Genomic DNA, 12635 nt, shown 5'->3' on the forward strand with positions numbered 1-12635 from the left:
AACAGCTTACTACATACAAGTGTCTCATTTGACCCTCACTACAATCTGGGAGGGAGGGGCTGTTATTATCATTTCCATTTTACAGATGAGGAACCTGAACTAGTGAGTGTCTGAGGCCAGATTCGAACTCAGATCTCCCTGACTCCAGCCTCAACCCTCTATCTGCTGTACCACCCAGCTGCAGATGAGAAAACAGTAATGAGGAAGAAGCTTGTCCATGGTTCCCACAGCTAACTTAAATTGTATGGTCTAGTCAGAAGAGGGATAGAGGAAGAATCGGGGGCTCCCATCCTGGCTCTCCCATTTCCTATCTGAGCAAATCACTCTGTGTCTCTGGGTCTCAGTTTACTCATCTGTAAAATGAAAGGGCGGGCCCCACTGATCTCTTTAAATCTGTGACCCCCTAATCCTAATCTCTGAACCTCATTTGGACAAGAAGGGCGGAGGATTAGATGACCTCTCTAGGTGACCGCAGCTTTAGTCGTGAGATCCCATGATGACCCTAATTCTAGTCTGGGGGGAGAGACACCTTTGCAGCCCCTGGGCCCCCTGCTTGCCACAGAACATGCCCCCATTTTTCTGACCCTGTGTCCTCGCTCTGGGACTGGATGGCATCGATCAGGACTCTCTGTGCTCCACTCAGAGGATATGGCTTTTCCTGGGGGAGAGGGCCTGGGAGGACCCGGGGCAGGACCACCCCGAGGCCTGAGAGGGTGTGAGTGTGCACGTGCATGTGCACTCTCACACCTGCTCCATGGGAAGCTGACCGGGGATGGCCTCCGCTTAAACCCATTCAATTACTGATGCCGTCACGTTGCCATGGAAACATATGCTGTAGCTTAAAGTCCCCGGTATCTATAACATGAGAAGCAGAAACCGGAACCTCTTGGGAATAAGGGACCCAAGCGAAGTGGGGGAGGGGGCTTTCTCCAGAAGGGGGGGAACCTAGCAAGACTTCCCTCTTGTCTCTCATCTGGAGCTCAGCTGCCCATCGGGTCCCTACTTTGGCAGGAGAAGATGTCTCCTTTTTTTTCCATAAGGTCATCAATAAGTACAAAATAGGGCTTCTGTTAACTGGGTCAAGGATATCATCCAGAACTGTGAGACCGCCCTTTGGAGGCAGGGCAGCCCCTGTGATGCAGCCTCCGCTGCCCCCTTGCACACACACTTTTCCCTAAAGGAATTGGGGGGAAGCTGGGCTCCAGGCTCCGGCCCTCCCGGCTCCGGCCCCCCCCAGGCCCGCCTGGCTCCCACATTCTAGAGTGCAGCATCTGCTGTAGCTGGGACCTCAGGTTTCCCATCAGACCCCTCCGTGCTGACAGCTTTACCCATGATCCTTCCCACCGCTCCAAGCCCCAGGTGCCCAGCCTCCGTGCCCCGGACCAGCTGGAGAACTCCTGGGCCAATTAAGCCGCACTTCCAGCCCCCTCTCGAAATTGCCTCGTTGTTCTGGGAGGACCCCACGGGTGTCTCCACCTTGCGCTGCCCCCGACCCTAAGAGCTGCCTGCCCCCAAGCTGCTCCTCAGCCTTCCCCTGCCCCCGCCTCCCTCCTGAGCACAAGAGAGCAAAGATGGAAAGGGTCTCGGGCAGGGAGGGGGGCGGGGAAGGCGAAGCTCAGCCAGGTCCTGCTCAAGGTCACACAGTCAGAATTCTCTCCAGGATCAAACTAATTAACACCTTGAGGTGTGTAATTAGGCAATCATAGGTCCGTGTAGCCCTGGAGTAGGTGAGGGGAGCAGCTGGAAGGCGCTTGGATCAGCTGCATCCTGGAGGAAGGGGACGTGGTGGGGGAAGGGGAACAAGGTGGCCCGCTGAGTGTGGGAGGCCTCCATCCCGCTGGGGAGCGGCCGTGCCTCTCTCTGGTGCCGAGTGCTTCCTGCTTGTAACGAATGAGATGTCAGACCTAATGAGGGAGAAGGAGCGGCTCCCACCGCCCGAGGCTGACTCATGCCCCAGCTCGGCAGGGCCCAACAGGCTGATGCGTGTTGTGTCGGATGGGGCTGTGGAGGGGGCGCCCCGGAGGGGGTGGGGGCGAGATTGGGGAGGGAGAAGGATGCAGGGGGAGGGGAGGAGGCTGGGAGGGAAAGGCCTGGGTGTGGGCCATAGAGACGATTCCATCTGGCCAGGGCAGCTGCAGGCTTGGAGTCCCGTCCCGATGGAGGCCGCGGCCGGGAAGGCGATCAGGAAGAAGCATCCGTCACAGTAGTGAATGCCCATTAGGCTCAGGGGACCATAGCTTGTCCAGCGCCATCAATTCTCACGGGTACAAAGAGAGGTTCAGGAGCTTGCCTGAGGTGACCCGGGCCTTAAGTGGCCAAATGGGGAGGGAAACTCGGGTCCGAAGATACCGAGGTCAGAGATTCAGAGACTCAGCTAGAAAAAGCATTTATTAAGTGCTTGCTGTGTGCCTGATACTGTTCCAAACGTTGGAAGACAAGAAGTCCCCTTGGAGGCCAAGTAGTCAGACCTGTACATTTTCTTTTTTAAACTAAGGCAATTGGGGTTAAGTGACTTCCCCAGGGTCACACAGCTGGGAAGTGTGTCTGAGGCCATATTTGAACTCAGATCCTCCTGACTTCAGGGCTGCTGTTCTATCCACTGGGCCACCTAGCTGCCTCTACCCATTTCCTTTTATCCCTCCCTGCTTAAACTTCTTTCTTTCCTTTGTTTTTATATCCCTCCATTGCACTTTGATGAAAGTCCTTCAAAACTGCCCCTTTCTTTTTTCCTTCTGTATTTTGATCCAACACTTCTCTTTTAATGCCTGTAGTCTTTATTTCCCAATCATATCTCACAGTTCTTTACTCCACTGAATTTTCCTTTTACAATTTTGCTTAAGTTTCTATGACAATGCTAATTAATTTCAGTACTGTTGCCTTTAGAGTTCTTAAAAGCTTACAAACACACGGTTTATTCCAATACTTTTTGTTGGCTTTGTTTCTAGTTTGCCTAAGCAATTAAATTTTATTATGTCATACACAGAAGAAATAGTGTGACACAGTCTTCCAAATTAAATTCCATTTCCTTTTAAGTTGCTCCCTGATTTAAGCGAGCTTTTCTCTTTTCATATCAAGAAAGAGTTAATAATAGGCAATTTTAGATTTAAACTGCAAATCCATTTTTTCCTTTTCTCTAATTAGCACAATCACCTTCCTTCTTTGCACTAAAACAATGAATCTGTCATCTAGAGAAAGAGTGATCAAAGGTCTAAGCACTGTTTCCATGTAACTTCCACAGAATTTTATTCTTATTTTTTCCTTAAAGTCTAAACTCACTGAACATTTTGGTATTTATGGAAATTTTCAAACCTCTATTTGGAAATTTGCAGTAGAGAAAATGTATTTCAGTCACAAATTTAGGTCTTAATTACTTTATAATGCCTTAAATCTCTGCAGACTGGGAACAAAGATTCCTCTTCGTCTCTGTTTCTCTGCTTTGTCTCCCCAACTTGACCAGAGACAAACAGGCAGACACAGTCTTCCCTCAGGAAAGTTTTCACTTTCCACACGCTTTTTTCTGAAACTGTTCAGGCCACGGGAATAAGTTAGTTTGATTTGCCAAGATACAAAACACAGTCAGTACAACAAAGAGGCATAGGAGCGTTTGCTGGCAAAGTTTTTTGACTTGTTTTGCCTTTGAAAGTTTAATCCAAAAGCCCATGAAAGTCCCTGTTTGATGTTGTTGAAAACTTGGGAGAGATGGGAGGAGTTCCCTTCCTCTTATCTGATTTTTCCCTAGAAAGTGGTTTCTTAAGAGAACCAGGGTCTTCCCTTTCCTTCTCTCCATCCCCTCCCCTCAGAGCCCTAGCCTTTGTCTTTCCATCTGAATGAGAAGTTTCCCCTGTTCCCAGACCCATAAGAACTTGCACAAGAGGATATCCATCAGCTAACTAAAGCCATTATCTATGGTACCTCTAAGGAAGGACCTTCTATCAGGGGTCCTCAAACTACACCCCATGGGCCAGATGCGGCAGCTGAGGACATTTATCCCCCTCACCCAGGGCTATGAAGTTTCTTTATTTAAAGGCCCACAAAACAAAGTTTTTGTTTTTACTATAGTTCGGCCCTCCAACAGTCTGAGGAACAGTGAACTGGCCCCCTATTTAAAAAATTTGAGGACCCCGGTAGATATAATGGGGAAAGACATGAAAGTCCAGGAATGGACGGTCCTTCAGGTAGAAATCTTACCAGACGATAGGTCTGTTCTATTGTAGGGAGGGTGTCCCTATTGCGAAGGTATGATTAACTGTAGCATTGAGACTTGTGGTTTTAATCCCTTCGTAGCCATAATTTTTAGGGTAGAATAAAGACAACAAGTAATTGCGTCCGGACACTAATTTGTTTAGCAAGGTATGCAATTGCAGAACAGCCAGTGTCCAGGGCTCTCAGTAAACACAATGGCCTGTTACTATAGATTGAAGGGAGTAAAAAACAAAAGAAAACCCAGAGTGTAAGGATTAAGTTGATTTATTTCTTATTGGTAGAGATCAAGACTTTCCCCCAAAATCAGGTGACAGGAGGAAGTAGTTTTACAATATTCCTGAAATCTGACGACTTAAAAAAAAACTTACGACTTGACTTGACAATATGTTGGATACGGTCAAAGTGGAATTAATGCTATTTTAGTGTCTCCTGGGTGGGATTCAAATCCACTTCTTTCTTCTCCCTACTGCACTGTACTTCCCCTCAAATAGTTTCAAGAGAGGGAGGCCTTTAGCACTTGCTATCAGAGGTACTGAGGCCTTTGCAAGGTGTAGGTGCTGAGGGAGCTGCCCTCCATTCGGAAGGGAAGACCTAGGCAAAGCCTCCAGGGTGGCAGACAGATGGAGGGGTGGCCACTTTGGCTGGAATTGAGAGTTTGTGAAGGGGCATAATAACATGAATTAAAACTGGAAAGGTAGGAGAAGCCATCGAAAGCCTCCGCAAATGGGCTTCTCCTTTGTCTCCCTTGTCTCCCATATGTTGTCTTGAAGGCCATCCATCCTTTCTTGCTCCTTCCACCCAAATCACTGCTCGACTGTCAAATCATCAAGATTTCCATATTGATTTTATCCAGGCCCCTCATTTTACAGATTTGGCAGATGAGGCGCTCGCTCTCTCTCTCTCTCTCTCTCTCTCTCTCTCTCTCTCCTTCCCTCCCTCTCTCTCTCTCCTCTTTCCCCCTCTTTCTCTCCTCTTTCTCTCTCTTCTCTCTTTTCCTCTCTCTCTTTCTCCCCCCCTCCCTCCTTCTCCTTCTCTCTCCTTCCCTCCTCCTCTCTCTCTCTCTCCCTCCCTCCCTCTTCTTTCTCTCTCTCTCTCCTCTTTCCCCTCTTTCTCTCCTCTTTCTCTCTCTTCTCTCTTTTCCTCTCTCTCTTTCTCCTCCCCTCCCTCCTCCTTCTCTCTCCCTCCTCCTCCTCCTCTCTCTCTCTCTCTTTCTCTCTCTTCCCCCCCTTCCTCCTTCTCCCTTCCTTATTCTTTTTTTTTTTTTTTTTGAGGGGGAAGGCAATTCAGATTTAAATGGCTTATCCAGTGTCCTACAGCTAGTGGCTAAGGCCAGATTTGAACTAATTTTCTCCCAACCCTGGGGTCAGTGCTCTAGCCACTGTGCCACCCAGCTGCCTCTGCCTCTCAGACATACATCTTGGCTCTCCTGTGGGCATCTTGAACCATTTTCTCAAGCTGTCCCAGAGATTGACCATAATCCCAGCAGCCTTTCACCTGGGCCGCTTTCCCCAGGCAGATTCCCATTTCACCGTCTTCCAGAGAGACCTCTTCAGGGAAGGGAAAGGATCTCAACCTTCTTGCAGCCCCTTCCTGAAGCAGGGAATGAGTGGGGGGGTCCTTTCAGCTGCTTCTAGGAGCCCCACCCACTGTCTTAGCTTGTGACAAATGGAGCTAGATTATTAATTCCCTAATTGCTGCCGGGGGGTCATATGTCCGCCCTGTGTTTATGCTCCAGTGCCAGGAGATTTGTTTTAATAGAAGCCTTTAAGTACCTGGCATTCTTGCTAATCTCAGGGCATCTGTGCTCTCAGCTTCCTCCCACCTCCCCCCACCAAGTGATTTAATGCTATTACTTGAGCTGGAGGGAAGCGCGTCATCGGCTGTACTAGTGAGAAGCGAGCAATAAGCATCCCAAACATGGCTCCCAGAGATGGGCCAGAGGGGCTGGGACGGGCTGGGAAGAGGCTGGGCTAGCCCTGGCACGGGCTGAGCCCCACAAAGAAATTCCAGGAGGTGGCCCCCGGTGCTGGCTCCTGCTGTATGCAGCTGGGTCTGGGTCTGGGTCCGGGTCCGCGTCCGGGTCCAGGTCTGGGTCCGGGTCCAGGTCCAGTCTGGGCCCCGCTCTCTGGGAGCAGTCCCAGTGACTCCTGACCGCTGACTCCCACATTCCATAATATTTTAGCCAGCTCCCCCCGGGCTGGTGTGAAGGCCAAGCCCACATTCTTCGTGCTCTCTGCAAAGCCTTGGGGAGAGACATCTGCTCCTTCTCAGGCTCCTCTGCTGGGTCAGCTCCCCACTAACTATAGATGCCCTCCAGGAATCTGTCCTGGTTCTCTTCCCCTCTGGCTTTCTCTGTGTGTGTCTCTCTTTCTGTCTCTATCTCTCTCTGTGTTTCTTTGTCTCTCTGTATGTCTCTATCTCTCTGTGTCCCTTTCTGTCTCTATCTTTCTGTCTGTCTGTGTGTGTGTGTTTCTGTTTCTATGTCTCTTTGTCTCTCTGTGTGTGTCTCTGTGTCTCTTTGTTTATCTGTATATCTCTGAATGTGTCTTTCTCTTTCTCTGTGTCTTTCTGTCTATGTCTCTTTCTGGCTCTCTGTGTCTCTGTCTCTATGTCCCTTTCTGTGTCTCTGTCTCTTTCTGTCTCTGTGTGTCTGTCTCTCTATGTCTCTATCTCTCTGTCTCTGCCTTTCTTTGTCTCTTTCTGTCTATCTGTGTCTGTCTCTGTGTCTTTCTGTGTCCCTTTCTGTCTCTGTGTGTGTCTGTCTCTGTGTCTCTTTCTGTCTCTCTCTGTGTCTCTGTGTCTCTTTGTTTCTCTGTGTGTCTCTCTCTCTTTGTCCCTTTCTGCCTCTCTCTGTGTCTCTTTCTATCTCTCTGTGTCTCTGTCTTTGTTTCTCTGTGTCTCTCTCTCTTTGTCCCTTTCTGCCTCTCTCTGTGTCTCTGTCTCTCTCTCTATGTCTCTGTCTCTCTCTCTCTATGTCTCTGTCTCTCTTTGTTTCTCTGTGTGTCTCTGTCTCTCTTTGTCCCTTTCTGGCTCTCTCTGTGTCTCTTTCTATCTCTCTCTGTGTCTCTTTGTTTCTCTGTGTGTCTCTGTCTCTGTCTCTCTGGGGCAGGAAAGCCCTTGCTTCCTCCCAAAGTAGCCCACGCCTCTTTGGGGCAGTTTGGATTAAGACCTTTCCCCCTACATGGGGCCTCAGTTGGACTCCTTGTCCTCCCCTGTCCTTCCCACCCGCATTGATCCTTGATGTTCCCTCTAGGGCCAAACGAGGCAAGTTTTATCCCGTCTCCATAAGACAGAGTTGAAGACTGCACTGTCAGCAGCAAGCCCAATATAATAGAAGATAGTCTGTCAGTTAATAAGCATTTATTAAGCACCTACTATGTGTCATGCTCTGTGCTAAATACTGGGCATACACATAAAGGCAAAGACAGGTCTTGGCCTTGAGGAACTTACAGTCTAATGGGGTAGCAAGCTTCAGAAATGCTTAGTTGGGGCAGCTAAGTGGATAGAGCACCAGCCCTGGAGTCGGGAAGACCTGAGTTCAAATCCAGCCCCAGACACTTAAGAGCTTTGTGACTCTAAGCACTTAATTCAGATTGTCTCGCCAGAAAAAGAAAAGGCTTAGTTGCCTTAACCTGGGGGCTTCTCCATGCTCACTATCTCAGGCTTCTTTTCTGCTTTCCATATGACAAAAATTAAAAAAGGACCAGTCTATCAAGTTTCTTCTTAAATGGTGGTGCCCAGAACTGAACAGATGTTCCAGATGAGGTCTGACCAGTGCAGGGGGACTCTCCTTGTTCCTGGAAGCTGTGCCCTTATTGTGACCCAAGAGCCTGCATTAAGCTACCTGCAGAGCTTATGGGCCATTTAAGACCCCCAGATCTTCTGCAGGACAGTAAGAGATGATCTCTCTAATTAGATGTAAGGCATTCTATAATATCAAAACTTCTTGGGGTGGGAATGCTGGGCCATGTCCTTCGTAAGCTCCCTGGAGGACATTAAAGGCTTCTCTCTGGACAGGCACTGAATTGGAAATCCTAAAGACCCGGGTTTGAAATGCACTTCCAATGCCTCCCCTTACCCTCCCTGAGCCTCTCTTCCCGACCTGTAAAATGGGGTTATCATACCAACCGTAGAGGATTATTGTACCTGAGGCCCTCGTGTATGTTGTAAACACTTTGCAGGCTTTAAGGTGCTGTATAAGCTGTTAGTGTCCTAATCTTATCTTTCTAGTCAACCAAGCAGCAAGCTGTTTATAAAGCACCTACTATGTGCCAGTGGGCAGCCAGGTGGCCTATAGTGCATAGAGTGCTAGGCTTAGAATCAGAAACTCCTGAGTTCAAATTTGCTCAGACACTTATCTGGGTGAGCCTGAGCAAGTCGTTTCACCCTGTTTTCCTCAGTTTCTCCATCTGTAAAATGAGCTGGGGAAGGAAATGGCAAATCATTGCAGTTCTCTGCCAAGATGACCCTGAATGGGGTCGCGAAGGGTTGGAGGGGAGTGACGTGACTGAATGACAACAAGTCCCAGGGAAAATTCACGGAGATTCGGAGAGAAGTGCTCCTGAGACGAGTGACTAGCTGCGGGTCCCTCATGTCTGGTGCCTGTGCACTCTTGCACGTACGGATGGATCATATGCATGCTTTCTTTTAAGTGAAAGACTAATTAGTTATTTTTTGGTGAGGCTGTTGGGGTCACACACGGCTCGTGTGTTAAGTGTTTGAGGTCACATTTGAACTCAGTTCCTGCTTGACTCCAGAGCCAAATAGATGCTTTTTAGAGAAGAATGAAAGTCTCTGTTCCCAACAGCCCTGAGCTGGCCACAGAATTCCTGCTTTCTCAAGTGCTCCTAGGCCTGTGACTGGGCGTCTTGTCCCTTCCCGTGCCCCTGCCCCCCCAAAGCTCCCTGCCCTTCATTTTGGCTACTGGAAGTAGCCGACCGGGCCCCGGGGCTTTGAAGGTGACAGCACTTTTTGGCCTCCCAGCAGCCCTGCTTAGTGGGTGGCGTCCGGCCCTTACTCCGCTTTTGGCCCCAAACAGAGGATCTGGGTATGGCCGCCCTCCCCTCCCCCCGCGTCCGTGACCTCCTAGCTGGGGCTCCTGCGGCCAGGCCCTTCAGGTGTGACGAAGACGCCCGTCCCCGGCTCGTCCCAGTCACGCAGCAGTTTGTGGTGACTCAGCACCGTCCCTGGGGCCCCCAGCGCAGAGCAGCAGTCGCCGTCCTCACAGGCAGCGGGGTTTGGACCCCGGCAGGGGGGAGGGGGCACCCAGGCAGGATGGATGGCAGGCGTCCGCTGGGCAGGGTGATTCAGCAGGAAAAACCGCTGCTCATACTTGTCCCCACACTCAGCCAGCACTTGGCACGGGGCAGGCGATGACTCAGGGCTTATTGGCTTTCCTGGGCTCCCGGGCCTCCAGTGATGCTTTTTGTGGTGGTGGAGGCAGTCAGGACTAAGGGACTGTCCCAGGGCTGCTGCTCTCTCCACCTGGCTGTCCCCCTAACCCCCGGCCAATTCGGCTCATTTCCTCAGACCTCAGCTTCCTCCTCTTAAAATAAGGGGCTGCATGGTTTTGGAGGGGGTCCTTAACTGCATCTCTTGCTTCCCCCAAGGCCACAGTCACCCCGTGGTTTAGTTAGGACTTGGTCCCTGCAGCCTCAAAGCCCTTTCCAGCCCTGAAGCCTGTGGCCTTGTGGGCTCACACTTGGCACTCGCGCCCCCGGCCCGGCCCGCGCTGACGTGTGCAGCGTGTTGATGAGCGTGCCACTTGAGAACCCACTTGACTTCCCAGTGCGAGCAGCGCCACTCTGCCAGGAAGCAGCGGCCACTTACAGGCCTCTCAAGGCCCCCGGGAGCCCTCGGCCGGGAGTCACGTGTCGACACTCACCTGTGTGTCTCTGCAGAAAAAGAGCCGGGAGGAGACATGCGGGGAAGGCAGCGGCGTGGAGATCCTGGAGAACCGGCCGTACACCGACGGGCCGGGCGGCGCCGGCCAGTACACGCACAAGGTGTACCACATCGGGATGCACATCCCCAGCTGGTTCCGCTCGATCCTGCCCAAGGCGGCCCTGCGGGTGGAAGAGGAATCCTGGAACGCTTACCCCTACACCAGGACAAGGTGCGTGCGCGTGAGGCGAGAGGCCCTTCCTTCCCCCCCAACTTGGCTGACCAGTGACTGCCGCCATGGGCAGAGATGGCTGGTCCGTCAGCCAGCCTTGGTTCTCCAGGCAACACGGGCTCAGTGTGTGGGAAAGAGAGTCCTGCACAGAGGCAGGGGAATGACTAAGTTGGACCCTTGGATGGCCCAAAGCAGAATCCCTCACTGAATTGTAGGTCCTGGGGGGGCAGCTGAGTGGTACAGTGGGTAGAGCCCCAGCCCTGAAGTTGGGAGGACCTGAGTTCAAATCTGGCCTCAGACACTTAACACTTCCTGGCTGTGTGACCCTGGGCAAGTCACTGAACCCCAATTGCCTCAGCCAAAAAAAAAAAATTGTGTTTAAGATCCTGGTGCCCTTGTCTCCCCAGAGCGATCTACCTCTTTCCAGCGAGCTTCCTTTGCTGGCCTGGGACTGAGTTATTAGCAATCCCAAGAAGGGGACTGTTGGGCTTCCAGGTCTGTGAACAGCCAGCTTTCCACCATAGAGAGGGGCTTGTGCCAAGTGCTCTACAATGCTAGCTCTTTACTATTATTATTTTTAAAAATTTTTATTAGCAGGTTCTTGGGTCCCCTCGCATGCCTCTATCTGTGATCCAGAGCCCTCCTTGCTCATGGGCACTGCAACGTGGTAGCGGGAGCCCCTCCTCTCCGTCCCCTCCAACACCTCCTTAGCTCTGCTGCCACACTGGCCGCTCGTTTGTAGGTAGTTGGCAGGACCTTGGGAAAGGGCACAGCTGCGGTTCTGAGGAACTTCTCCTTCCCTCCCTGTGGCCCTCCCCTCCACCGGCTCCGTCACTCCTGCTGCCCTCGCATCTAGCAGAGGAGAGCCAAGGACGGTGGGGGCCCATCGCTAAGTTACTGTTCTATTTGTGGGACATTAGATTAAGTGGCTTGCCCAGCTAGTAAGTGTCAGATGTCCAAGGTCAGATTCGAACTCAGGTCCTCCCAACTCCAGGGCTCCTGCGCCAGCTGGCCCCCTGCTCCTCCATTCCTGGGAGGTGATGCAGACCCCAAGCTTGCGCTCCAGCGGCCCCTCCTCCCCAGGACTGTGGCCCAGCCTCTCCCAGTCTGTCCCCCAGAGAGCCGGGAGCCCCCCTGCTGACTTCCCCACTCACCCCGGCTGCTGTTTTCTCTTTCCCCTAGGTACACGTGCCCTTTTGTGGAGAAGTTCTCCATTGACATTGAAACTTTTTATAAACCCGACGCAGGAGACAGTGCCAACGTGTTCAACCTCTCTCCTGTGGAAAAGAGACAGACCACACTGGGTAACTACTTCCTGCCTGGTCCTGGGCACCCCCTGCCTCCCTACCCACCTCACCCAAGGAACCGACAAGATCTGGGGAGGGAGGGAGGCTCCAGAGGTCGGTCTCCAAAGAAATACGTCAACTTATTGGGCAAAAGGGTTTTATAAATGGACTTTTAGCTTATGTAGTGGTGGTGGTGGTGGTGGTAGTGGTAGTAGTAGTAGTAGTAGTTAATAGTAGTAGTACTATTAATAGTAGTGCTAGTAGTAGTAGTAGTAGTAGTAATAGTAGTGCTAGTACTACTAGTAGTACTAGTAATAGTAGTGCTAGTACTACTAGTAGTACTAGTAGTAGTAATAGTAATAGTAATAGTAGTGCTAGTAGTAGTAATAGTAATAGTAGTAGTTATAGTAGTACTAGTCCTAGTAGTAATAGTGCTAGTAATGGTAATAGTAGTAGTAGTACTAGTAGTAGTGGTGATGGTAGTATTAGTAGTAGAAATAATAGTAGCAATAATTGCAGTAGTAATAGTGGTTGTTGTTATAATAGTAGTAGTAATACTACTACTACAACTAATGCTGATGGTGGTGGAATTCAGAAAAATATATATATATATATTCTCTCACTTTGCCTTGCTTGGAGAAAGCCTTAGTTATGGCCTACATCCCAGAAACCTTTCTATATACTTTATATTTAAATATAAATACATAAAATTTATTTTAAAATGAGCTAACATCTGTATAGCACACTGTGACCAGAGCTCTGGCCACCCAGGCTCCGACATTAAGTCAGAAAGAACCGTCCACCACACCATGTTGCCGTCTCTCCCCTTCCCAATAAAGCTGTAAACTGGTCTTTGATAATCCCTACTCCGGCTCTCGAATCTGAATCCCTGCCCTGCAAACTGTTCTGGTGGGCAGGGCCTGCCCTACCCAGTCCCATCCAGAACCCGTGGCTGTCTCTCTGGCTGCTAATGGGGTCTTTTCCTAATTCACTGTTATTTGCTAAGCTTCTGCTACAAGCCAGGCCCTGTG

At 50.6% G+C, this 12635-nt stretch overlaps 1 protein-coding gene across 1 annotated transcript in view; it reads left to right on the forward strand.

Moving 5' to 3' along the window:
- Positions 1 to 12635, forward strand: part of PITPNM2 (phosphatidylinositol transfer protein membrane associated 2) — a 252399-nt gene that overhangs the window by 181705 nt on the left and 58059 nt on the right. The window contains exons 5-6 of the mRNA XM_031948474.1: positions 10104 to 10318; positions 11501 to 11622. Of these exons, the coding sequence (XP_031804334.1) occupies positions 10104 to 10318; positions 11501 to 11622 (337 nt within the window). The remainder of the gene's footprint in view (positions 1 to 10103; positions 10319 to 11500; positions 11623 to 12635) is intronic.

This window comes from Sarcophilus harrisii, chromosome 1 (assembly GCF_902635505.1).
Source record: "Sarcophilus harrisii chromosome 1, mSarHar1.11, whole genome shotgun sequence".
Taxonomy (NCBI): domain Eukaryota; kingdom Metazoa; phylum Chordata; class Mammalia; order Dasyuromorphia; family Dasyuridae; genus Sarcophilus; species Sarcophilus harrisii.